This window comes from Condylura cristata, unplaced genomic scaffold (genome assembly GCF_000260355.1).
Source record: "Condylura cristata isolate star-nosed mole 26May11 unplaced genomic scaffold, ConCri1.0 scaffold00033, whole genome shotgun sequence".
Classification (NCBI taxonomy): Eukaryota; Metazoa; Chordata; class Mammalia; order Eulipotyphla; family Talpidae; genus Condylura; species Condylura cristata.
Genome location: NW_004567134.1, coordinates 9550902 through 9576943, shown reverse-complemented (window position 1 = coordinate 9576943; position 26042 = coordinate 9550902). Strand labels below are relative to the sequence as shown.

The 26042-nt window shown below is 43.7% G+C and overlaps 2 protein-coding genes across 3 annotated transcripts; one reads left to right on the top strand and one right to left on the bottom strand.

Annotated features, from left to right (window-relative positions):
- Window positions 1-971: 971 nt before the first annotated feature.
- Window positions 972-14393, bottom strand: METTL6 (methyltransferase like 6). Of its 2 annotated transcripts, none has more exons than XM_012732179.1 (6): window positions 14309-14393; window positions 13226-13598; window positions 12423-12557; window positions 8590-8760; window positions 2322-2463; window positions 972-1283 (listed from the first exon to the last, which is right to left on the bottom strand). In XM_012732179.1, the coding sequence occupies exons 2-6, from the start codon at window positions 13448-13450 to the stop codon at window positions 1105-1107; spliced, it is 852 nt and encodes a 283-aa protein (XP_012587633.1). In that variant the 5' UTR covers window positions 13451-13598; window positions 14309-14393; the 3' UTR covers window positions 972-1104. The 2 variants fall into 2 exon arrangements, with proteins under 2 accessions (XP_012587633.1, XP_004692245.2); XM_004692188.2 differs by having other exon boundaries at window positions 13226-13435; window positions 14309-14365.
- Window positions 14394-14469: 76 nt separating this feature from the next.
- Window positions 14470-24940, top strand: EAF1 (ELL associated factor 1). Its single transcript, XM_004692187.2, has 6 exons — window positions 14470-14841; window positions 16689-16783; window positions 18542-18678; window positions 19622-19824; window positions 21364-21597; window positions 21841-24940. The coding sequence occupies exons 1-6, from the start codon at window positions 14478-14480 to the stop codon at window positions 21885-21887; spliced, it is 1080 nt and encodes a 359-aa protein (XP_004692244.1). The 5' UTR covers window positions 14470-14477; the 3' UTR covers window positions 21888-24940.
- The last annotated feature ends 1102 nt before the right edge of the window (window positions 24941-26042 follow it).

The window sequence follows — 26042 nt, the reverse complement described above, 5'->3', positions numbered from 1 at the left end:
TGCATTACTCCTCATCAGTTTTCCTCTTGGCTAGCATAGCTGTCTTCCAGGCTCCAAAGGGGAGAGACTATACAAAGTAGCAGACCAGCAAGAGATAGGGCTCCTCTTGCTTTTCCAGCCCCACTTCGCTCCCAGAAGCCGAGGACGGATGTCAGAGCCAGGACCCCAGCAAGCACACCATCCCACTCCAGCCCTCTTTTCTCCAGCAGCCAAGGGCTTTTATTCTAACTGTCCAGAACTGCTAGTACAAGTACCCAGGCCCTCCCCACGGCTGCTGCCTCTCCTGATGTGGCTGGGATTGTGCAGCCAATGTACTCAAAACAAATGTCCTCATAACCAGCTTCCTGCAGAAAGGGCAACAAAAAGGTTTACAGGATTCACCTTGGCGAGCAAATGAAAAGAACCCTGGGAGTGCCCGGGAAACAGGCCAGCAGACCAATGTGAGGATTTCCCCAAATCCCACCATGCCAGCAGCCATGTGATTCTGGCCTTGTTCGTCATTCCTCCCTCACCACTGCTTCCTCCCTTCCTGCAGGGTGCTGGGACGGCCCATCTGCTGTCTCCCTGGAGGCTAGGTGGTAGCCTCCCTTCTTTCTGCCAGCGCAGGGACTGGCAAAGTGGAGCTGGGAGACAGAGTGGCTTCTTGAGACTCAGCAAAAGCAGTAATTGTGGACACAGTCTAGAAGAGGTACATACATGAACTAAAAAGGAGAGACATGGGTGAATATGAGACAACGGAGAAAGAACAGAACAATCTTTCTAGCTAAAAACACATATGTATGAGTCACTTTCATCTACGAGTCTCCATTCTCTACTGGGTTATCTGCCGTGGGGTCTGGAGACAGAGCCAGAAGAGTACTGACAGGCGCTCCACGTGCCACCGGCCCTGCGCGCCCCTTTGTCAGCCACCAAGTGGGCAGCACGCGTAATGATGTGGTGCCATAGAGTGTTCTTTACTTTTCAGGCCTTGACATTTTATTTGTATTTCTATAATACATACGCATACTTGCTACTTTCCATAGAAAAATATGTATCATTTTTTAAAAAGTAAATTATAAAAATGGTGACTCCAAACTTTCTCTTCCAAAGGAATCTCAACAAAGGTCAAAACTTGTGAGGTGGCCCAGGGTCATAGTTGTCAGGTCTTGGAGACTTGCGGAATTTGCTCTGAAGGAAAACTCTCGGCACGCAGAGGCCTTCTTTTTTATTCACGGTCTCACGAAACACATACTCATTCGCCACTTCTTCGTAACCAGCACGCAAAAAGAGATGTGCCAGGAATTCTGCAAGACAAGCAGGTGAGCATTCTTGACGCCGTGGCACCTGCTCGGCAGTGGGAAGGAGGAAGGCTGGCGGGCTGAGACAGATGTTTCTTTAATGTCACAGGAACTCCAATTTTAATGACATTTTTATTTTGGAAAGAAACACTCCCACTTCTCACCCTCTAAACAGAAGGTCCCAACAATTTTGTCAGAGAAGTGTAAGGATGAGCTGCCCTGTGCCCACCTTGCCTCAGGACAAGAGTCTGAGGAAGCGCAAGCCAAACCACAGGGGTGCACTTAGGCAAGGAGCGATGTGCTCGTTTACATCGAGTGCCTTGTCCACCCTTGCAGGGAGGGGGGAAATCTGTGGACACAATGGATGAAAATCACCTGATTCCACAAATCAGAAACAACCAAATTTTAACTTTCAGCTGATATTTTAATGAGTTTGCAGTGCTTATGATAATCACTCATTTTCAGCTTCTTTTAAAAACAAATATTTCATTTCAAGAAATGCAAGTGTTTGTTAAAAAAACAAAGTTTAAGAAGGTAGGCAGTGCATAGCCCAGAGTATCAGGAGGGTTTAAGCTAATGTTGGAAACACTTTCAACACTGAAATCATGGTTTAGATAACTTTCTTAACGAAAACAGCTTTTCAGAGACCCCTTTATAGCAAATGTGCACATTTGAAAGTTTACCCAACCTTTTTATAGAAAAGGGTTTCTTGCCTCCGGCCAGGGAGGAATCCCAAGGCATCACACTGTCCTACCTTCATTGTGCTGCTTCATTTTCGGGCCAAGTGAAGTTTCTAACTTGCTCTCCATGTTTCCCCCTTCCAGTCCTCAGTGGGGCACCCGCATGGCTGGTCAGAGGCTGCCTGGGCTCACCAGCTAGTCACCAGAGGCTGCCTCAGGGCTGTTTGTGCGTCCCAAGGGCTGGTGTGGAGCACACACTGACAGCTGGCCGAAGGCCTCTAAAGCTGTGCCACCCGGCCCACCCTGCACAGCCACGGTTCAGCAGTCCAGCCAGCAAGCGCAGGCTCAACTTGGTTTTTCTTACCATCAGTGAAAAAATATGATCTGGTTCCATCTTGTCTAACATAAAAGTTTTCTCCAAGCTTGCTGCCGGCTTTAAACCTAAGCATGGCATGATCATAAAGCCCATAGTCACGAAACAAGATACTTTTGCCTGGTTTCAATACCTACAAAACAAAAGTAGGCTGTGTGTAAGTTTGAGGAACCCAGTCAAACAAAGCTCACTATAAAATAAGATGTTAAATGAAGACACTTAAATTTGCAATACTAAGAAAAGGGCAAGCCTGAAACACGCATACTACGAAGACGCAACAGCCTGCTATAAAGGTACAGCAAGACTCAGCCTGGAGCCCCAACACGGAGGAACGCTGCCTGAGCCCTCTGGAAAGTCGAATGTCATGCAATGAAAACATGAAAGGCACAAAATGAAAGTCTTTTGTTCCTTAAAGTAACTTCTAACCTTTCATTTGCCACCTCCTAGTACCTGACCCTGCAGTCAAACTGTCTCTTTAAAAAGCATTGATGTCACTTTGGCTTTTCACTGATTTGGCTGGCTTTCCTCATGCTGTCTCAGCTCTGGTTTCACAGTGCTATAATTAAGGACAGTTTGCCCACCATGCTAATAACTGGTAGGTGCCTGGCACTCTATTGCTTTCCAGACTTTTTTTTTTGCACTGGACCTTCATCCAATTCTGAGATGAAGAAAGAAGTCTGTTTATTATCCTGTAAAATGAGGAAACTGACGCTACAAGAGGTAAGCATCTTGCCCGCAATCAACATCAGCCATGAAGTGGGGATCAGGACGTCCACTTAGGTCACAAGGCTCTACTCTATAGAGTCAGGCCACGTAGTAGGCCGAGTGGAGTGAGGCAGGGACTCTGAGGCCAGCGCGGCCGCGGAGGGAGAGCAAGGCCAGGCCCCGGCAGGCCTGTGCGGAAGCCCTTCCCAGGTGGCTGCAGAGCGCTGTCTCAAGACTGGAAGCTAAGCGCAGCAGAGTGAGGGTGTAACTGCTCCAGCTTACAAACCTGACAGTGCTTCTCAGAATGGAAACCAATTAGCATCACTCACCTTTTACATGAAAATTTTCTCAAAAGCTACATACCATTCCCAAGTAGAAGTGGACACCAAAAGAGACATTCATTACACCTTCTGTGACCCAGCACATCAACAAAAATACTACCTACTGTATTTTTAATGTAGGTTGATATACAGCTCCTGTTCTTGAATAGAATTTGAAAAACTGTCTCTAGTCCTTTCAAGGATTTTCTCAAATAGTAGATTCTTATTAGTACTAGCATGTACTTTACTAATATTTTCACTAAAGAGTCTCATGGCTAAAAATTCTTACCTTGGCCAGAAATGCTAAGTTTTAAAACGTGAATTGAAAAGCAAAAACTACAAAAAACTTAGTTCACATGAGCAACACTTATTCTTCATGTCAGACGAGAGGAAAGGCCATGTGGGACGGAGGAAGGAACACTCGCTCAGAAATTTGCAACTCTTAATTCAAATCCCAGTTCTTCCATTAGCTAGTTGAGCAAATACCTGCCGCCCTCTGAATGCGCTTTCTCATCTGCAAAATAATAATCATGAGACTAATGCTTCCTTTGCTCATGCCACTTGTGTGGGTACCAGGCATTTCCCAACTTTATGGTCTTTTACTCGCCGACAACTCCCAGAAGTGGGAGACAGATCTAACGAGTAAGGCCCAGTCAGGGAGGTGCCAGAGCTCAACGCAGCCTAACACCCAGGTCTTCCAATAACAGCCAGTCTGGTCTATTTGGCCATTCTATTCCAAAATGAGGGAATTCAACTTTTAAGATGGTTTTTAGTTTAAAATTACGTTGTTTTTACATTCCTTGGATGCTAACATCCTGAGGTTATTAGATCTGCATCACTAAGGCTTATCACCATGTTGTTCATGGAAGGCTTAAGCTGCCTAAAGGGAGCCTTATTGTCGGAGACAGAGAGGTCGTTTCTCCTGGTAATTTCCTAATGAATTACATGATATCAAATGAACAAACCAGTCCCCCCTCTGTATGAGGGCAAGGAGAAGCAATCTCATCACCGCTATGACTCCACTCAAGCTAACTGAGAAAAGCTTGCTACTGGAGTGTAAAATCAGGAGGAGTGCAGTAGAACTTGGAACTCTAGAAAAGTCACAACAGGGACCAGATGTGGACTGGGACAGTGCAAGTCAATCTTTTTCTTTTAAATATCACATGTCATAGCTATTAAAGTTGAACATCTAAATCAAGAATAAGCATATCCTCTATACCTGGCTTTCTCAGACTTCGTAATTCCATTAAAGGTGTCTCATTAATAATTTTACTTTCAAGTTCCTGTATTCTTGAATAGGTCATCTTTTCATATGTTAACTCAATGTCTGAGTGTTTTCTTCTATAAAATGACTTCATGTCTGTCCATTTTTTCCATCAACTTATCCTTATACAGAAGAATTCCTTTTCTATTCTGGGTAATTTTTTTTTCAGTTTTATAGATTTTTAATTACTTTTCCTAACTTGTCTTTCTGTCGTTTGAAGAACAGAAACTCATAATTTTATTAACATCTTTGTGCTTGGAACATTTTGGGTCATCTTCTTGAAAGATTTCACCACTCTGAAGTCTTAAAGATTTTTCTCCTATATTTTCTTTGGAAAAACTCACCTTGGTTTTTTCCACTTAAGTCATTAATTCACCTGAGAATGATTTTTGTACAAGATGTGAAGAAGGGATACGACTTCATTTCCCCCATGAGGCTACCAATCATTTGTTGAGCCTCCATTTCCCAGTGATCTTCAGGTCACCTCTATCACATTATCAAATTTCCAAATATCATGGGTCTATTTTTAAGCTCCCTATCACATTTGCCAACACCATTCTGTCTTAATTACCAGCGCCTTAATAACCCTTTATATCTGGTAAGGTATACATTTCCCCACCTCACATTCTTCTTCTGGAGTAGTTTGGGCCTTTGTTCTTTCATAGAAACTTAAAATCAACATATAAATTTCCTCAAAAAGAAAAAAGCCTACCCAAAACCCTCAAAAACAAAAACAAACAAAAAATAAAAATCTATTGGAGTTTTATTGTAATTACATCATTCAACTAGGAAAAAAATCAATCATCCTTATAATATCCATTAATGAATATCTTATCTTCTCCTACATAAATGTAAAATGTTGCTTGGTATAGGTATAACTAATTTATTGCATGTAATTTACTCTAGGCCTTACACATCTATTAGATTTATTCTTATTTTTATATTTTTATATTGTTATTTGGAAAGCTTCCCTTTTAAGTTACACTTCCATTGTATTATATATTCATTTATATATACTGATTTTATGTCAGCTCCTGTAACTCTTAGTATTTATTCTATGGGTGTTTTATTGTCAAACAGATTTGGCCTCCACACACATTATTTGCTGGCTCTAGTAGAACAGAACACAATGGTCAGAACAAAAGAACCACAGGAACACAATAAAATGGGTGAATATTAAACTGTTAAATGGAAAAGTAAGACCGTACTGTGTGTTCTCTTTAAGTGCAGAGTTCCATGGCATTAAGTACATTCATCTTATGCTTCTGTAGTTCTTTTAATATTTTCTAATCAGTCAACTGTATTATCTGCAGTAATGAGTTTTCTTTTTTTTTTTTTTCTCATCCTTAACTCTTTCACTTCTCCTTCCTGGCTTCAGGGCCATGCTGAATGAAGTACCTGCAGCGGACATTCTTACCCCATAGAGCCCCGTGGACCCTATTCAGGCCTTCTACTCCGACCACGCCTCCCTCCTCCCTCTGTGCCCTTCACATTCCTGTGCTTGCAGAGACCTGACAGCCAGAAGTTTCCCCTGCACCTTCTCCAGTCAGTGTCCGTGCTTTCTGCCTCCCCCTGTGCCCTGGGCATGGAGGGGGGCGGGTGTCCTGCTTGCTCCTGATGATGCTTTCTAAACACTTCCTTTTCTCCTCCCTAAACTTCCAGCTCAGAATCTCTTGTCATCAGATTTATACCACTCATTACCCCGTACTGTTCCTGCTCTCTCTTAGTGCCAGGGTTATTCCTGCCATTTGATGATGAATCTGCCCTTTAGTTTACTGTCTTAGCCTCAATATTACATCACTCAACTCTGGTCACTAACCAGATACATTTCAATAAATATGTGGATTATCCTTCTCAGTATGCTGACCTCTTAATGATCTCAGCTTCTCTTTTCCAAAAACCCGTCCCCCATGCTAACTGAACCACTCACTCCCATGTTAATGCCCTAATTCCTTGTCACTATTAAAAAGTATCTAACGCCTTGGCCCTCCCTGGTGGCGCAGCGGGTTAAAGCACAGCATTGAGAAGCTAAGGCCACTTCCGCATGAGTTCGATTCCCGCCTGCCCCGGAGGTGACCACATGGTGCGGCAGACCTCTCCTGACCCGCCTGCTGCTCCCCTCAGCAGTGTACTTTGTCGATCTGCCTGTTCTGCTCCCCACTCTGTCTCTCGCCACCCCTGAGCCTCTGGCCTGTACCCCAGTTCTGTATGCACAATTAAATAAATCTTTAAAAAAAAAAAAGTATCTAACCCCATGCATACCATGCATACTCTCAATGTCATATAAGTTACTCTCTGACCTCCCCCACCCCACCAACTTTCCAGCTTTCGCTAGTTTCCTGTCTTTAGTAATCCATCACCCTCACCTGGAACTCCAAACCAGGTGATCCTGCCACCCTCTCGTTGGTGCCCCCTCTATTCCTCCCTACTCCACTTAAGCTCCATGCCCATTTGTGGACATGTGCTGGGTTCCCAGCTGCTCATCTATTAGGCACAGGGGAATGGGCAGTAAGGACCCCAACCTTACAGAGCCTCACAAGCAGGGGGCGAAAATCAGCATGTCAATATCTAAATTTTGAAAACTGATGTTTATGCAAGAATGATTTTTTTCCTAACAGGTTTCTAGAGAGACATAACATGAGTTCTATACACACAGACACTCCCTCACCCAACACGTACTTTTCCACCTTGCTGGATGCGCTCCTTTCCTTCTGTAAAGTGGGCTGACTGAAAAGCCCACAGAACAGGTGAGGCTTACAGGCCTGCTGACCGCGCTCCCTTACACGTCAGTGCCCAGCGTCCCTATGAGCTGGACTCGTGTCATCAGTGATTGTGTTGCTTGTGCCACTGAGCTTACATTTATAATTACATACTTGGGTGTATATGAATTATGCAACATGAATATGAACAGAAAATTTTATTTTCCATGAAAATGTAGTTGGATGCTTTTATGTAGTGTTCCCACTGAAAGAAACACTAAAACTACTGCAGCTAGCTGTGGGAGGGTCATTGTGAAAGTCTGGGCAAAAATAAGAGAATCTGCCCTAAGGTTCCAACTGTTTTTGAGATCTTACTGCAATTTTAAAGAAACCAAAGCTCTATTACGTGCATGGTTCATTTAAGAAAGATGATCCATGACCCCTTTGTATCAAAATGGTGATGGATAAATATTAATAAATTTTAAATGGTAAAAAAATGTTTCAGGTAAGTACCAATGTTAGTTTACTGAGTTGATTTTTAAATTAATCAAAACACTACGTTTGTATAGCTATAAGAGCAAGTTTATAAAGCACCCCCATATATCCCTACAACTCTCAACGACTCTGTGAGACACCGACTTTTGATAAACAAGAAAACGAAGGCTCACGGATGGAAGAGTGCAGATCACACCAGTGTCCCGAGTCACACGGCAGATACATGAGCTTTACTTCCTGATGACTCCGCAGCCTCCGGGCGGCCATCGCCGCTTGGTTCTCCCACCATAATAACTATAGTGTGGCGACAATAACAGCTATGGTGACTTTTAAAGACTACTTGCCATGCCCTAGGATAAGCCCTTCACAATGATCTCCTGCAATCTCCCCAAGCCCTAGATCTAGGAACTATGACTACTCCACATTTACAAGTAGTGAGCCTGAGACTGGGAGGGGTGAAGGCGCCGCCAAGGGGGAGCCAGGTTTTGACTGTGATTCCACATTGTCTTCTGCCACTGAACCACATCCTCTCACTTCACAGCAGGACTCCACAGGGCCCAGGTAACCACAAACTCCTCCTCACTCCAAGGCTGGCCAACCAGGAGAACAGTGACGAACACCACCCAAATCAGGTAGGTGTGGGTTTTATGCCAGAGAGACCTTTTCACACAAAGTTAATGAGAACAGGGAGCCTCTGAATCTGGACAATACATGAGCCTCAGGGGAAAGGAACAAGATCAAGTCTGACACACAAGTGCAGGCTACAGAACACGAACCTTGTAGATGTTTTGTAAGACAAGGTGCATCTTATCAGGGTGAACAGCAGACAGCACGAATATCAACGTGACAACATCCACAGACTCTGGGGGCACATGTTCCAGAAGGTCATCTTTAGTCAGATCACACTGGAACACCTTGCATCTTTCTGTGCTGTATAAAGGATTTTGCTAGAGAAAGGAAAAACAAAAGAATTGTAACACAATACCCATGTTCATACATATAGGAAGATACAGCCAAAATGAGATCCTATTTCCACGTCTGTCCTGTTGCACAAAAATAAACGATCACTTTGTAACAGGGTAAAATGGAATTGTGCATAGTGAGCCATATGAACAATCAAGCATGCAATGGTCATTCTTACTATGAGACTTAAGATTTCATTTTAACAAATCACTTTTAACTGAGGAGAAGACAAGGTCTATCACACATTCAAAACTTAGCATCTCTGAAGAATATTATTTCCAGGAGTATGATATTTAAAACAAGTCTGTTTCCTTAACTGTCCTTTGAATCATCCACTACAAAGCTAAATCCTGAGAAGACCTTCTAACTCCATTTATTAACATGATCCCACAGTTCTTCTAGGGTTATATTTTCCCTTATTGTACAATCTAAATAGACCTAACTTGTTTTTTTCTTAACTTTAGGTGTGTTCCTGATATATTTTTTTTGTTCATGAGTTTATTAGATAAATATAAGGGCTTTATTCAAAAAAATATTAAACTTTTCTCTAATGTACATGAAGACATATATAGAGAGAAATAAATACATTTATTAGATGTGAAGTCTCAATATTGGAAAGACATCAATTCTACCTTTAATCCCATTTATAAACTCAATGGCATCTCAGCCAATTCCTAATAAATTTCTAGAAACATGACAATTCATCTGAAAGCAAAATTCCTCAAGAATATCAAAGTCAGTTTCTCAAAAAATGGAACAATGAAGGAGAAGGCAAACGACTTTCACAAAATGTAGTGTAAAAATAATGTGGTTTTGGGATGGACAAATGGATCACTGAGACAGAACAATGCCACAAAAACAGACCTGTATATATAGAGGAAGGAAATGTATGACAACAGAAAGGTGACAAAATGACAACTAGATTAAAAAAAAAAAAGCTACATCATAAAAGATACAATTACCAGGGAGTGAAAATGAATTTCTCATTCAATTACTATGTTTGCACAGCTAGTCACCTACTCATACTAAAGGATACTGTTAGGTTTTAGCTCAGATGCACAGAGGAGGCATGATGGTCTCATCCTTTCAAGAAAAAGTTGGATAGCAGATAATTTTTCTGTGAACCCAAAGAACAACCAGTCATTCCCAAATCTGGAGAGGTGCCTTCAGGAAGAGCAAAGGACCCACGCATATGCTGAATTGAGGCAAATGATAAAACTAGAAATCTGACAAACTGCTGGAGGCTATATGTGGGGGTTAGAGCATGAAGCTCCCAAGGGCTGAAGTCATATAAGGCCATCCCACCTTTTGCAGGTGCTTCTGCTAAGAACATCACTGAGCTCTCACAGAGAGGACAGTACTCTTTCTGGTGTTTTCTTATCCCTTTAAGGAAGAAAAGGCTTACTCTGCAGAGAAGTCAGACGCCTAAAGTCTTAGGGCCTGACAGAACACCACTGCACCTGAGGTAGGAAACCATTCTGCCTAGACCTAGCCTTCACATACCAGGAGAATGGCCTCAAAACCACAGGAGAGGAGATGGTCCCCTCCTACCCTATTCTAGGTCCTACAGGCGAGGAAGGCCAATAAAGAGAAAAAGCACTCTTCCGAGAGGCAGGTACACTTGAGAAGGCTATACCTCTGCGACATGATCCCACTGCACAGTTCACAAAGTGAGAATCAGAACATTAGAGAACAACTGTCTCCAGTAATTGTGATCATGGCTTACAGCTGGGAGAGCTACATGAGACAGAGAAGGGGAGAGCAAAAGCAAAGCCCCAAAGTCCAGAAGTAAGACTAAGTCTCCAGAGGAGTGTGCAGTCTCTGGTGCCCATAGCAACAAGCATCACAGTAACTACAGCAAAGACAGACTTCAAACACAGTCCAACTCCTGACTAGACTGTTACAACTACTTATTACCCTAGTACCCACCACCCCAAACATCATGTTTAACAAAAGTCATAAGGCGTACTATAAGGCAAGAAAAAAAGCACAGACTGAAGAGACGAAACAACCATCAGAGTCAAATTTAAGATCGACAGATGCTGCAGCTGAAAGTTTTGGCATTTAAAAGAACTATGATTAATATGTTAAAGTCACTAATGGAAAAGGCAGACAAAACAGAAGATTAGATAGGTAATTTCAGCAGAGAGAATTACAAAAAGAATCAACCAAATGCAAAACACCAAAAATATTGTAAAGAAAAGAAGAATGCTTTTGAGAGAATGAGCCATAGGAATGTCTACTACCTAGGAAGGAATCAGTAAACTGGATGGGACAACAAAAATTATGCAAATTGAAAATGCAAAGAGAAAAAGGTTAAAAACACACACACACACACACACACACAAAACAGCATTCAAGATCTGTGGGACAATAGCAAATAATACCAAGATATGTGTAATTGAAATCCCAAGAAGAGAAGAAAGAACAAGAGCTGAAAAAATATTTGCAGTAATAACTAAAAGTTTTCCAGATTAATGAAAAACACAATCAAAATTATAAAAACAGCTTATAGGTAATTAAAGAAATCACAAACAAGATACAAAACCATAGCATCTGAAAAGAAAGATTAATAAATCTGACAAAATTTAAATCCTGTTACAAAATACCATAAAACAATGAAGAACTATAAGAAATGTGTGCAACAAATAGAATAGAACATATCCTGAAGTTAAGTAGAAAATGTGGGCAAATGTTACAAAAGACAATTCCTAATGTAAGTTCCGGATGAGTAGGATTGGTCTGTTTTGTTCACTACTTAACCCCAGTGATTAGAAGAGTGACTGGCACACATTCAGCTACTAATTTGCATGGAATAAAGGAACTCATGAGCAGATGAAAATTAACATTTACGTATTACAAACACTTCACTCTCACTAGTTACAAGGAATAAACCAAATAAGAGACATTGGTTGTCCACGATTGGTAGACCTCTATGTACTACTACAAAAGATTCTGCAAGATGTAATAGAGTGAAGAAAGCAAGTAAATGTAGAATGTGATGCCCCTATTAAAATATGACAGTTAAATGGAAGCTAAAACCACAAGTTGATGGAAGATAAGACCCATGCAGTTACCAAAAACTCAAGAGGTAGGGCAAAATACCTGAGACTGAAGATACATGTTATATAAGATGTAGTCCTTGATTCAAGACACCTGAACTATTCAGGAATCTTAACCCACAGTGGGTCTTAATGATACAAAGGGATTACAGTCATTGCTATAGGATATGGTAAGTATATTGTGGTCACATAGAAAAGTTCTGAGTTTCTGAATATGTATGCAGACAGATTCAGGAGTGAAGTGTCCTGACACCCACAATTTACTTTAATAAGAAAGTTCAGCAAAGAAAAGTCTACAAAGCAAATGTGGCAAAACGTTGCATTATATCTGAGTATAGGTATATGGATGTTGTTATGTTATTCCTTCCTCTTTCTCTAATTAAAGCTGTGTTGCATTAATAATTCATAGATGTATGTAACATGGAAACAGGAAAATGACACTCGTGCTTTTATAGTTGGTTATTGTCAAGGACAGGAAAGGTCAAGGATGAGCATGTGGACAGAGCGAACAGGTCAAACAAGTCTAAGAAAACAGAAAACAACAAAAATGGAAACATAGTGTAACACACAGACTGTGTACTAACCTTGACATATTCAACAGCTCTTGGAGAAAAATCACAGGCGTAGACGAAGATATTCTGGTCTTCTTCTAAAAGCGGGAATAAACAATTCCCAACACCACAGCCAGCTTCAAGTATAGTCATCTTCTGATCTTCAAACTGAGGAAAGAGAAAATCAAAGTGTACTACCTTCCTATGCTAAAGAAACAAATCAAACCAAAAGGTCCAGAACATGGAAGAGCAAACAAACAAGAGAATACCCAAAAGCTACACTGATAGTGAATTTTCCACCCAACACTGGGTAGTCTCATGTGGAGAAAAACACAGAACAATGTCTAACAGAAAAGACTCAGCTTAACTGCCAACACTCACTATGGGATGCTTCTCCTCACCCCTGTGCTCTATCTTGGGGTAAATTACTTCAACAGCTTTGTGTCTCAAGATCACCTATAAGTGGGGACAAGAGTAATGCCAACTTCATGGTGTTAATAGGGCTTAAATTCCAGAGCACAAATAAAGTTCTAGAAATGGGCCATGTTATAAATGTGCTTCCTTATTATTATGAACCTTAATCTATCACTAAATTCACTCAGTATGCCTTTAACATTTACACCTTCCAGATTAGCCTTAAAGAAATAAAAAATTGCCACTAAGGTTTATGTATCAGACAACCCAGGAAATGCCAGCTGATTTCTCGCTAAGGTAGGAAGCATTTTGACAGGTTATTAAAATTCTCCACTTCACAATCCCCACAAGAAGGCAGTAAGCCCACCCTCCTTCACCATTTTACATAAAGAACAACTTAAATAAGGTAGAACACTGCTTACCTCCCTACATGATCTTAGTTCCTCAAACTCTCTAGTGGTCCAGTGTCTATCTTTGAAAAAATTGGTACTATTTCTTTTGTAAAAAAGGTCCCAGTTCTTTTGAGCCTCTCTTTCCAGTTTTTGTTGTTTAAAATCTGACACTAAAGTTTGGTCTCTTTTCAGTTTCTCCTCTTCTTCAGAGCTGAGGATCCTGGACGGCAGCCCTTTCCTCTGCAGAGAAACCATCTCATAAGCCAACGGTAATATACTTAACACTGCTGAAGACCGTCCATTCCTGGATAATCTAAGAATTCCAAGTGATGTACAGGCCTGGCGGGGTTTCCTTACAGGTGGTTCATCCGGTTAGGCACATACCTCAAAGCAGCATTGGGCGCTTTACAGGAAAAAGAATGAGATTCTAGTTAGTGCTTCTAGACAGTTCTTTAAAAAGTTGGGTTAGGGTTCTAGAACAGTTCTGTCGCCAACTTTTACTACAGGCTGACCCCGCCCATACGCGAGGAGAGGTCACAAAGAAGTCCCGGACACTCTCCCTCCCTTCACTGGGCTGACATTCAGTGGCCAGGTCGCTCATGCACCGAACCTTAATTCCAACCCAAATAATAACATCACCATAATAAATCGGTTTCATTTAGAAAAAGGACACCCCCAAGAACTGGTTGAGACACCGAGGGGGAGAAAATACTAATAAAAAGTTCGGTGCCCGTGAAAGGGGTGACTGAAAAACAAACAGAACAGTTGCCAGAACTGGAAGCGGGTGGTCAACTGCCAGACAAGTGGAGTTAAGTTTGCCCACGGATCGTGGATGCCTTCTTTCCGTGGCGATGGAGCGTAGCCTTGGTGGTCTGAGTCTCTAATCACCCCAAGAACTGGTAGCACGAACTAGAGGGGGCGTTGCTTTCCAGGAACTGAGGCTGCCGCCGTCTCGGCACCAAAGGGCAGAGAGACCCAGTCCCGCGTGGAGCAGGGTCCCGAGGAGCCACCTGTGTCCGGACACTCGAGAATCCCCAGGCCGCGGGGTCCGGGGACTGCTGCCGGACGAGCTCCCAGACCCGTGTTACACTAGCCTGCGCGCTCGGGGCTCACCGTCATCAATTCCTCGGTTCACCCTGAGAGGCAGGGCCGGGCGCACGCAGCCCTCAGCCAGACCCAGGCCCTGGAGGCAGATTTTGGGAGCTGCCGCGGGTAAACCGCGACCCGGCCAGTCGGCCCCGAGGACCTCGAATCGGGATCGTCCCGGCGGAATTCTTTCGCCATGGCACCTCCCGCGACACTTCCGCTCCGGACCCAGAAGTCCCTCCCTGACGCCGGAAGTTCCTCGGCCTGGCTTCCGCAGACTTTTCCCCCACCCCGACGCGGAGGTGAGGACTTGCTTCCGGCCCCGGGTGGGCGCCGGCTCCGCTCCCCGTGCGCTCCGGAGCGGTGTCCCGGGAGCATCGTTCTCCCGGACGCCGGCGCCGGGAGCTCGGGCCGTGCCAGGAGCGCGCCGGTCCGGACGCGAGCTCCGGGCGGGGCCATGAACGGGACCGCGAACCCGCTGCTGGACCGCGAGGAACACTGCCTGCGGCTCGGGGAGAGCTTTGAGAAGCGGCCGCGGACCTCCTTCCATACCATTCGCTGTAAGTCAGCGCCCCCCAGTTTCCCAGCGGCCGCTGCAGCCGCCTCCGACCAACCGCGTTCCCCCCCCCAGCCCCCCTCCCCGGTCCCTCAATGGTCCAAAGCCCGGGGAACCCCTTGTCAGCGTCACCTCCCTTGTCTCTCACCGCGAATTCTCCAGAACCACGATTTCCCACCCTCCTGTTCATTCCTTACAAAAAAGAACCTTCGTCACCGCTCTTCAGCCTCATGGTTCCAAACGCTTCAACCCAGACGTCATTTAGCCCCTTTATCTTTGCATCTCCACACGCACCCTTCATTATGCCAAACGTACCCCCTCTTGAGTACAAAAGAGACCACCTCAGTTCTTCTTCTCTGGCTAACCCACCCTCTGACTCCCCCACTAGGGTTCCCCACATTTAAAGGTCTTCCCTTTTGCTTGTGGCTTTACCTACTTCGACCTTTTCCATTCTCTTCCGTGTTTTCCTCAGCCGTGTTGGTTCTGACCATCCGGACACTGAGATTCACCTCTTCATGTCGTGGCACCCCTCAGGCTTCCTCCTCCAACTTTGTGTGCCTCGTTTGATTTGGATGTTTTTTGAAGGCCCCTATGCCACACAGACATTTTCTCAGAACCAAATCCCTTGTGGATGAAGAATAAAAATTGGAATATATGAACTTGGAATAAATTAAAGCTTGATCTATGTTTGGGGGCAAAAGAGACTAGGCAGTGGATTGTTGAAGTAGTTATTACAATGGAGCTTTTTCTGCATGATTACAGCCCCTGTTGAAGGAGGACTCCCTTGCAATACTTACTCTTATGCTCTGGGTCAAGACTGGGCTGTTGGGAATTGGCTGACTGAGCACCCCTCTGTGATTCACAAACTCTTAGCTTCCGGTCTTGGAAGAGCTAATTCTAGTTAGGACTTGTTTTTCTCAGAGGAGCTAGTAGATGTGACTCAACACATTGCAGAGGGTGTGTTATATAATGAAGTTCCATCTCTGTTTGGTCACCTGCAATGCCATTACTAAGCTTCCCAATGACAGCAGCTCTAGCTCTTTCGGGAGGAGGATATTGAGAACGTGATAAGAATATCATTTCCTGATCATTTTGCTAAGTTGATGCTTTAGTGGGCCAAAGGACCATGTGAAGTCCATTTAAATGAGACTTCATACATGCACCTGACCTACAGTGAGGCGGGTGTGTGATAAAATGAAGCAAAATGGCTGCTTCTGCTGTGCTTTAATTGCACTTCAGACGCATGGGCAGGATTAACCTTTAGCGACATAGCCATCTGCTCTGAACAGCTACAGGAGTGTCTTATAAAGCTGTGGAACTTGAGCGCAGCAAATCCTGTGCAGAATGAAATCAGCAAATATGTGTGTGTATGTACACACATATACACATGTATATCTCTGTGGCTGTTCATATTTCATGCAGTATTTTACAGTCAGAACTCTTCATATGCTCTCTTGCTTTTGATCCTTGCATCAACTCTAGTAAAGCATTATATTGTGAATAATGAGGCATTTGTTTTTAGAGGAGGGCATAGATGTACTTCATAAAATGGTATAAAGTCTAGTTTTTGGTTTGTTTTTTACAAAATAGTGTGGGTAGGAGGGAAAGTAAGTGGAGATATAGCCAAAACAGAATTGTGCTTGAGATATAACTGAAGCTAGGCTTATGGTGCATGGGGTTTCATTGCATTGCTTTGTCTGCTTTTATATGTGTGACTTTTTCTATAGTGAAATCATTTTGAAAACATCCTAAGTTATTTTATTTTCCATTTATTTGAGTAATTAAAGAAAGTAATTGAGAATGCCCGGAAAACCCTTAATATTAGTGACCTGCAATTTTTCTTTCCTTCAGATGACTTTAAGCCAGCATCTATAGATACTTCCTGTGAAGGAGAGCTTCAGGTTGGCAAAGGAGACGAAGTCACAATCACACTGCCACATATCCCTGTAAGTGTATTTCACTGTTATTGTTTAATGTGTAACCACACTGAAGCCTCATATTTTATGCCATTTCAATTTCCTACATTTTAGAAGTTTGTAGATTTTAAAAAGCCAACAGAAGGAAAAAAGAAATTTGGGAGGTGGGATGAAATTGTACCTCCCAGGTGCCTGATTAAAAATGATTCTTCCTAGTTTTCCCCAAGCTGCCATTTCTCCATTTTCAATAGAGTAAACAGGGTTCTTAACTGGACCCTAGTGACGCTTACATTTTCTTAGCTTCCCTTCCGTGCAACTCCAGAGAAAAAAGCCCTAGGTGTCATGCTCATAAAATAACCTGTTCAGTGGTTTGGGGCAGCCAAGTGGGAGTGCAGGCAGGAGCTGAATTGGCATCTTGTATCTCGTAAGGCATCAAGAGTAGGCCAGTACTTTTAAGCATGAACCAGAGGTTCAGAGCATTCAGCTAATTGCGGGATGAGGGACCCAGTTCAAAGCTGAACTGAACCCTTGCTATGAACACTCACCCAAGATGGCACTGATCATGAAGCTGGAAGGGTCAAACAGAATATGCTTGGTGAACATGTGTTGTTGCGCATCACGGCCCTAGCAACCTGGTGACCAGTGATAGAATAAAACTGCTCTGGGCAGGGAGTCCTGGGAAGCTGTATGCCAAGGAAAATTTATCTGCCAGTTCAAACTACTAGCTCATTACTTACCACCTTTGGCAGGTTACATCATCTCTCTTTGGACCCTAATTTCCCCAATGTAAAGTGAACGTGTTAGATAGATGGTCTCTAAGGTTCTCTACAAAGTCAGATCCTTTATTAACTCTATGCAAGGGATCCAGTCATATTTGGTACCTCCTGAGTACCTGCTGTATGTTGGCACACTGCTAGTCTGAGAACAGTCTTGAACAGAATCACATTTCTTGCCTTTTGAAGCTTGTGGTGTAGATTTAAAATAAGCATAAGAAAACAGCACTTGTTTTAGAAAATCAAGGGAGGCTTCTATAAGGAAATGGCCTTTGGACATATTTGAAGGTTGAGTAATCGAAAGAGGAAGAGGCTAGGTGTTTCGTGTAGAAGCCTTGTTAAAGCCTTGCAAGAAAGAATCTGAGGATCTGAGAGAAGGCTGGTCAGTCACTTTCTACTTTGGAGTCCATCCAGTGCAGGCTAGGTGGTGCAGTGTGAGGCTGAAGGGCCAAGTGTCCAGTTTAAAGATTATTTGATTTCAGAATAACAGCAGCAGTGGCAGGGCTTAGACAGGTGAGTTGGTGTGGTGTATTTACTGCGAGCTAACCAGAATAATGAGCTGCCCCTGGAGAGTGCTCTGATGGTTGGTTGGCTTGGTGGAGAAGCCAGGCACTCTCCCAATTATGAGGAAATACGGAGATCGTTCCATTCTACCTCTCATGATGAAAGTGCTAGTGTAATGCAAGTAATAGCTCAGTTATTTTTCTCAGTCCACATTTCACCATTTTTTATTTATTTTCTGACTCTAGAAAAAAGTACAGTAATTATAGACATTTCTAGTACCTTTCTTGGTCACTTAGAACCAGTTAGCATAGTCACAGATTCTGCTTTATTATTATTTCTATTTTAGTTTTGCCTGGGAAGCCAGAGAGGTTAAAGTAAAAATTATTTCATTGTTTTCTTTTCAAGTAGCTCTGATACAGGAGTTGATGAGGTAGAGTCTCCTGTAACTTCAGTCTGAATATGCATACTGGTGTGTTGAATTTGATTATCTTACATTTTTTCTGGCATATAGGGATCCACACCACCAATGACTGTGTTCAAGGGGAACAAGCGACCTTATCAGAAAGACTGTGTGCTTATCATCAATCATGACACTGGCGAATATGTGCTGGAAAAACTCAGTAGCAGCATTCAGGTCAAGAAAACAAGGTATGTGAATAACCAGGTAGATTGGTGTGCTATTTCTATACCTTTTTGTGATCTATTCTGTTCTAAAGATGTGAGCATCTGGTACTCACTGTCCTCTTCACAGTCATCGAAAATCTTAGCAATGCTGCTGTTTTTAACAAGGTGTGACTTCCTCAAATACAGTTAAAAAAAACAAAAAAGCTTTAAAAATGTGAAACATACAACTGAGATGAAAAAATGCACAAAATGATGTAAAAGTAAACTATTATATTATTTAAAAAAAAAAGTGAAACATGGAAACCAAACTTGGGGAAAGGTGTGTTGTGTCTTACAAAGAAATCAATTTTAGGGACTCCCTGGAAGCACAAGGGGTGAAGTCTCAGGTGCTCTGTATGCATATTAGTGTTGGGAAAGTGCTAGACTATCCATTTGCCAAAGAGTCTTAAGGGTAAAATTTTCTGTTTGAGATGGAAATGTGCTTACCTGCCAGTAGAGTTGGCATGGAGCAAATGAGCAAGCAGCAGGAAAATTTGTAAATTGACCAGTATTTAAAGAGCTATTTTCTTTAGTAGCTCACTCTTGTGATTCTAACTTTGTGTAATACACAGATAGTCATCTTGTCCACTAGTAAAATGGGTTCTCATTATCATATCCCACACTTTCTGTCCACTTTCTGCTATATCACATCTTGAGGACGGCACCTCTGTTTTTCTGCTCTCTATATCATTGGTGCACAATGCAGGATTGAAATACAGTAGACAGTCTATAGCTATACCACCCGAACGCACCCGTTCTCGTCTGAAATACAGTAGACAGGTGTCAAATGAGTACTTCATGTGATGAATTGCAAATATATCAGTATTTGAAGCAATCTGTATGTGGGTCTGCAGACCAGTGTTTGCCACTTCAACAAATTTGAGAACCCCTGTTTGCTCCTCAGTTTAATGCATGTACCTCATTTCAGAGCTGAGGGGAGCAGTAAAATCCAAGCCAGAATGGAACAACAACCCACTCGTCCCCCGCAGCCAGCACAGCCACCCGCACCTCCACCACCACCACCACCACCTATGCCATTCAGAGCTCCAACGAAGCCTCCAGTTGGACCCAAAACTTCTCCCTTGAAAGATAATCCTTCACCTGAACCTCAGTTGGACGACATCAAAAGAGGTAGGGAACATTTCTGGAGCCATGATAGCAACTTGTGGTAGTGTGTGGTCATCACAGGGCTGCCATGTTGACGTGTTGGCATGGGCATTCTCTGCCATTGAGAACGTTGCTACAGTACTCACTACCCTGTGGTAGTGAAGGGAGGAACTTGTATTTTTTCATTTGACAAGGGGGAGTCCAGGAATAGTGACCTGCTCAGAGAGCCAGAATTCAAACAAGTGTGACGCCATCCGATGGTCCACATAACACTCCTTCAGGCTTGAGAGAGAAAATTCCAAGGTGTTGGGGGTCAGCACTGAGTGTGCCTATTTTAGTGTAGTTAGTTAAGAGGACATTTAAAATGAAATGGCCAGTGCTTGCATTGACACGCAGCATGTAAATGTCAACATACCATGAGGACCAGCGGTAACGGACACTGACCCAGAAAGATCTAGCGACCTGGGCAGACTCTCCAGTGTACACCTGAGGCTAGCTTACCTTGACTTTACCCCATAGAGTGGGTAGTCTGAACTCTTCAAGCTGTTACAAAGTTACAAGTGTCGTTTTATATTTGTAAAATCTTATGCAATAAGGCAAAATCCATGATAATAGTGAATAGGGCAAGACGAAGAGTTATCCTTGAGTCACTCTCCTTTCCCACTTTATACAACTGTCCTTTTGGCAAATGAAATCTCTCAACACAGTGCACAGGATTATTGAGTTTTTCTTTCCTTCTGGGCAGTGAAATACTGTGTATGGAAGTTTTCACTTAAATTGAACTATGAGTTAGTTGTTTTCAGTTATGCTTAAAAGAACGATGGTTTTTAAGGCCACACATTATGTCTGCACAGGAAAATCTGGCATCTTCTCGATGTCTCACCTCCACTATATCCTTAATGTGTTTATTGATGTTGACATGGGTAAGTATGCTTCACATCTGAAAAAAAAGTGTGGTATTGACAAGCATAGTAAGTTATCGAGAGGGGAGGACTTGAATGAAGATATCATTTCACCATTTTTCTTCAGTCTTTGAGCTGAAGAGTCTTCATATGTTCATGGAGCTAGAAAGAACTACAGGAGATGTCTGTCCCACCCAGCATTTCTCCATAGTGTCCTTAAAACTGATCGATTTCTACCTGGGTCTCACTATTGATTGGAGGTAATCCTAAAATAAGCACTCAGACCAGTTTGTAGTCAAGTTATTTTTTAACCCTCTACCATAACATTTTCTTCTCTTATTTGGAGAAAATGCCATAACTCATAAAGCAGTTAAAATCAAAGGTAGACGAGTCATCTCTTACACAGAATAGTCATCCTGAAACAGTTTGCTTTGGTTATTTTGGGTGGATTTAAAGTTTCTCCTCTGGGGAAAGGTTTATTTGTTTGTTCATTGGTTTTGGTAATTTTGTTTGGGCATCTTTAAGGAGTGAGAAGTGAGTTCATTTTCAGTTACTCCTCATTGCTGTGGGTTTTGCTGGTGTGCTATTTGTAGCAAACTCTAGGTGCTGCCCTGAGAATGGCTGTGGGCCAACTCCCTCCCGCCATGTTATTTTATTCTAGAACTGAGGGCCGAAGTTGACATCATCGAGCAGATGAGCAGCAGCAGTGGGAGCAGCTCCTCAGACTCTGAGAGCTCGTCAGGAAGCGATGAAGACAGCTCTAGCAGCGGCGGCGAGGACAACGGCCCGGCCTCTCCTCCCCAGCCTTCTCACCAGCAGTCCTACAGCAGCAGGCCAGCAGTGGCCAATGGGACCAGCCGGCCCCAAGGAAGCAACCAGCTCATGAACACCCTCCGTGAGTGTGCCTGCCCTCTTAGGGCTGAAAGAGGGGTGACATGTCAGTCAGAGAGACTGCTGCTGTCTCTTGCACAAGTATCAGCAGCTACGTCAGGCCCCATCACCTTCCTAAGTCGCACAAGCATCAGCAGCTGTGTCAGGCCCCATCACCTTCCTAAGTCTAGGGTAGCAGTTGTCAGATTTTTTAGTCTTGGATCTCTTTTTTGTAAAAATTATTGAGGGTTGTGTTTTCTCTTCACAGGAAATGACTTGCAGTTGAGTGAGTCTGGCAGTGACAGTGATGACTAGAGCCAGATCTTTCAAAATCGACTTGTTGGAGTGCTACTAAGCTGCAAGACCGGGCTAAGCTAGCATGGTATCCATTCCCAAGAAGAAAATGCAGATTTGTGACTGTAGTGGGAGTTTGAGACTCTGGACTCTCACATTCAAGTCTTTAACTTAGTGGTGATGGGTGATTTTCTCGTGTAATTTTTGAGCAGTCTCAAGTTTCAGAGTTTTAAGTAGATCTATAGAAGAACTAACAGAATGACATTTCCATTTGGTAACACCATTCATGAAAACCAGACAGGTGTGCCCTGGTGTAGGCTACTGAAAGGCCACCGCTTTACCAGGCCAGTGAATCCATAGTCGGCCACAGTTTGGCTAGTGGCCTGCACCAGTAAGATGAAACACCATCTTTTGGAGGGGTAGAAGAGAGGGGAACTAACAACTGCAGCATAGAAGTATGTTAAAACCACTTAAACTGTTGACACAAAGTGGTCAGAAGTTTTGCCTGACCCACCTGACAAGCCCATGTAGAAATGGACTTCAAGATGGAAGAGTGTCAGCTGGGCCAGGAGCTCTACTCGTTGAACCCTCTCATTTCCGGACAAGGACGAGGCAGTACGCTGGCCGTGGCCAGTCCCCGACCCGCCCTCCAGTTCAGGCTTCTCCCACTGCTCTCTCATTTACTTATGCGTGGGACATATAAGTACATTGGAGCTTTTCCTGGATTCCAAAAGCCAGCAGTGTTGGGTACTCCAGCTCAGATTCAGGTAGTCCCCGAGTGCGTGAAGCTGGCTGAGTGGAGGAAATCAGCAGCTGCTATGCTGATGCACATGACTGGGTGAAATTGGCTCTAGTTCCATGGGGCTCCATACCAAGGGTTCTTCATTTGGGCGACTGACGGGTGGTGGGGGAGAGGAGGTGGACGAGAGGTCCAGTGAAGAGACCTTTCTGAACAAGTGAACCAGTAGCCAGTTTCCAGAAACCAGACTCCAGATGGAGCTCTGTAATAGGAAATGAGCACATTCTTGGGTAGGGTGTTTCTGTTCATGCTTTTGTACCACTGTTTGTGCCTGACTCTAGACTGATTTGTATTTTTTTATATTCCAACTAGAAGAAAGTCACAAGATTGCCTTCTGCAGTGCGCAGTTTCCAAGTGAACTTGTCCTTGCAGGAAACTGGTCACTAGTGAATGTGCCAGAGTGAGTGAATGTGTGAAGAATTGTTCCATAATTGGTGCGGAGTAATCCATTCTGTGGATGAATGTGTCCTGAGAAATTTCCATTTACTTTGGTTCAGTGGGTGTCGAAAACATTAAAAATGATTTCCTTTCTCATGTCCCTTCGCCTGGTGGCCTCCCGCTCCCCAGCTCGTGGAGGGGAGCCGGACCTAGGAAGGAAGTCGATGGTCCGTGGTGGGGGCTTTGGTTAGTGTTCGCCTTACAGACTCACCTGTGTCATCCACTTAGGGACCTGGCTGCTGGCAGTGTGGGCGCAGCCTATCAAGAGATTTCGGTGGATTCATGGCGTAGGAACTTATTTGTAATGAGTTGATAATTGCTTTATAATTCCTTGGTAATGACAGCTCAGGGAAGGTGAAGGTCTTGACTGGGAGACTTGAATTGTTACTGGATGTGGGAAGTGTCTCACTGCTCTCAACCTGTTCGAGCTGGAGCAGGTTCCAGGAACTTGAAGTAAAATTAAGCCTCTTTTTTTTTTTTCACCCAAAGTCTTGATTAGTATAGACATAGACAGAACTGTGGTTTTTGGCATATTGGGTCAAGATGTTTGTTTCTATAGGAAACGCTTGCATGTGGCCCCGGGTTGGGTGAGGCTCGCACTCTGAGCTTCAGACGCTCCCCCACCCATCCATGCCCATACTGGTCAAGCCCTGGCAAAGCTCCAGGTGCGCCCACCCCCACACAGATCTTAGTGCCCCTCCTCCTCCCCTCTAGCGTTACCCACCAGAGCAAGGAATCTTTTTTGGAAAACAAGAATTTGGCAGCACAGACTACTCTGGAGTCCCCTGTGCCGCCAAACTGGACTTGTTCTTCCTGCCTCTGTGCCTTCTCATTCTCTCCTCTTCCCAGCCGAACCCCTCTCATGGGACTCTAAGTGCTGCCTGCATGGACTCGGCTTCTGGCCCTTTCAGCCCTCTCTGTGGATACACCGACTGCCTCTTGCTTGATCCCTGGTTGGCGAATACGCCCTTATGTTCTCATCTCTGTTCCCCACAGTAGCTATCCACAGGAATGCAGATGCGGATAGCCTGATGGGGAGGAGGCAGAGAAAACTAAGCGTGGAGTACTGAGATAGGCCCAGAGGAGACAGGCCAGGCATTTGGTGTCTGCTGTAAGCTCTCCGTGCTGATTTTCCTGACTTTGAAATCTTGACCTGAATGGCCACTGTTGGCCTTTTGGTTCTGTAGCTAGGTGTCACTGTGTCGTGGGTCATTAGGCAGGGTGCGGACTGAAGTCCAAGGTGTCCTCGGCGCCATGGCAAGCCACAGCAAAGGCGTAATTTGGGAAAACTTAATACAGATAAAACTAAAGATTGGTAAAGATGCCACTCGTGAGCTGTGTCTGTAGCAGAATCATTTTTTCTCTCTGTGTGGTATTAAATGTATGTGCTTCAGTGGGATGACTTGAAAATTCCAAAAGCCTTCCCTGTTTGAGAGGCTTGTTAAGAAGGGGTGTGTTTGTGTGTGAGAGAGAGAGTGTGCTGTATTTATTGCATTATTTTGAAAGTGTAATAGTCATGAGGATATATATTAGGTACAGCTGAATTGGATGCTTCCATTTGGCAAGGAAGGTAGGATTTCTAAAACTCAGGCCTCAACCGGTAGGTTGGAAGACAAGAACGATTGGAGTCTTATGAAATGTATGTTTTTGTTGCACCTGTAATTTTTGTCCTGGATTCATTGTCTCATTCTCCAATGATTTTTAAAATCTTGTGCCTAAAAGTTTATTTTGCTTAATAATGAAGTAGATGTGCATGTTTACAATTTATGTAAAATATTTGCTGTGTAAAGTTTTTTTGGTTTATTCTCTTAAAAGATCACTATATTTAAGTAAAAAATGGTCAGCAATACTCTCCTTGTCTTGGTGGGTTTTATTTTCTTAACATAAAGTCAGTGAATTGGACATGAGTGAAAAATGCAAGGTTCTTTGAAGAGTTCTTTGCCCTTAAGTCTAATTACCTAAATTGATTGCTTTTAATTTGGAATTTGTGGTCACTAGGATACACATCTCAGCTTTAAAAAGTGTGAAGTTCAAAACTGTCGTCTCTAGCAAGCCACTTGGCAGCGAGGCCATTTTACTGGGTCTAGAGAGGCCACTTACTTTCGGGTCTACGAGCCATGCAGAGTTTCAACTAAACCCTCGACATTGTAGCTCCCTGGACCCCCTCTGGAACGCCACGCCTCACATACAGACGCACCGACGCCAGTAGACACCGCCTCCTGCTCCCCTGTGGCTCTGCTGGCTGTGCCCACGTCCGCCTCGCGGTTTGGGCTCTCCTGATAGGCTGTAGACGGCGGTGTACACATCAGCCATATCCTTTTGACTGTGGGGTCTTTCACCTAATGGGTTGAGAGAACCGGGGAGGGGTCTGCCGCTTACTCTGCCCCTGGTGCCCATTCCCTCGGGTAGAAGTAAAAGTTAGACTTTAACCAGAACTCTTCGGTGACCAAACAGTGCACATTCATCATCTATGGGAGCTTCATCCTTAACCATTGCCCCTGACAGGTAACAAGCCATCCTCACTCACTGCCTTACAGTAACCATTGCTTTTTTTTTGGCTCATTTTGATTGGTCACTTAGACTGGACAGTTCTGGACTTGACTGGGCTCCTTGATGTACCTAGCAGTTGACTGAGGTTCAGTTGACGTAAGGACTTGGTCAGCACACCTGGGGCAACAGAGGTGGGCTCCAGGTGCCTTAACCACTAACAACTGAGACCAGACGTCATGGCAAAGGCAGAAGTGCTAGAGGAAAAACCATTGGCCTTGCATCACTGGTTAGAGTAAGTCACCAGGCCAAGATCAGAATTGAGTGGAGAAATACACTTACTCACTGATAAGGAGAGTTGCAGAGTGCCTTGGAAAGGCTGTGGGTGCAGGTGGGTTGAAGAATTAGGATGACTGCATTCCCTCCACAACCTCCAAATACCCTGTCTCCAC

Bases quoted from the DNA above. Each gene is read 5' to 3' on its own strand.
- METTL6 (XM_012732179.1), bottom strand. From the start codon at position 13,450: ATGGTTTCTCTGCAGAGGAAAGGGCTGCCGTCCAGGATCCTCAGCTCT. The intron at 12,558-13,225 runs GTAAGCAGTGTT...CTCTTTCCTCAG, and splicing joins AACTAAGATCATGTAGGGAG to TTTGAAGATCAGAAGATGAC. The intron at 8,761-12,422 runs GTTAGTACACAG...TCCTTTCTCTAG, and splicing joins GAGCTGTTGAATATGTCAAG to CAAAATCCTTTATACAGCAC.
- EAF1 (XM_004692187.2), top strand. From the start codon at position 14,478: ATGGCACCTCCCGCGACACTTCCGCTCCGGACCCAGAAGTCCCTCCCT. The intron at 18,679-19,621 runs GTATGTGAATAA...ACCTCATTTCAG, and splicing joins ATTCAGGTCAAGAAAACAAG to AGCTGAGGGGAGCAGTAAAA. The intron at 21,598-21,840 runs GTGAGTGTGCCT...TTCTCTTCACAG, and splicing joins CCAGCTCATGAACACCCTCC to GAAATGACTTGCAGTTGAGT.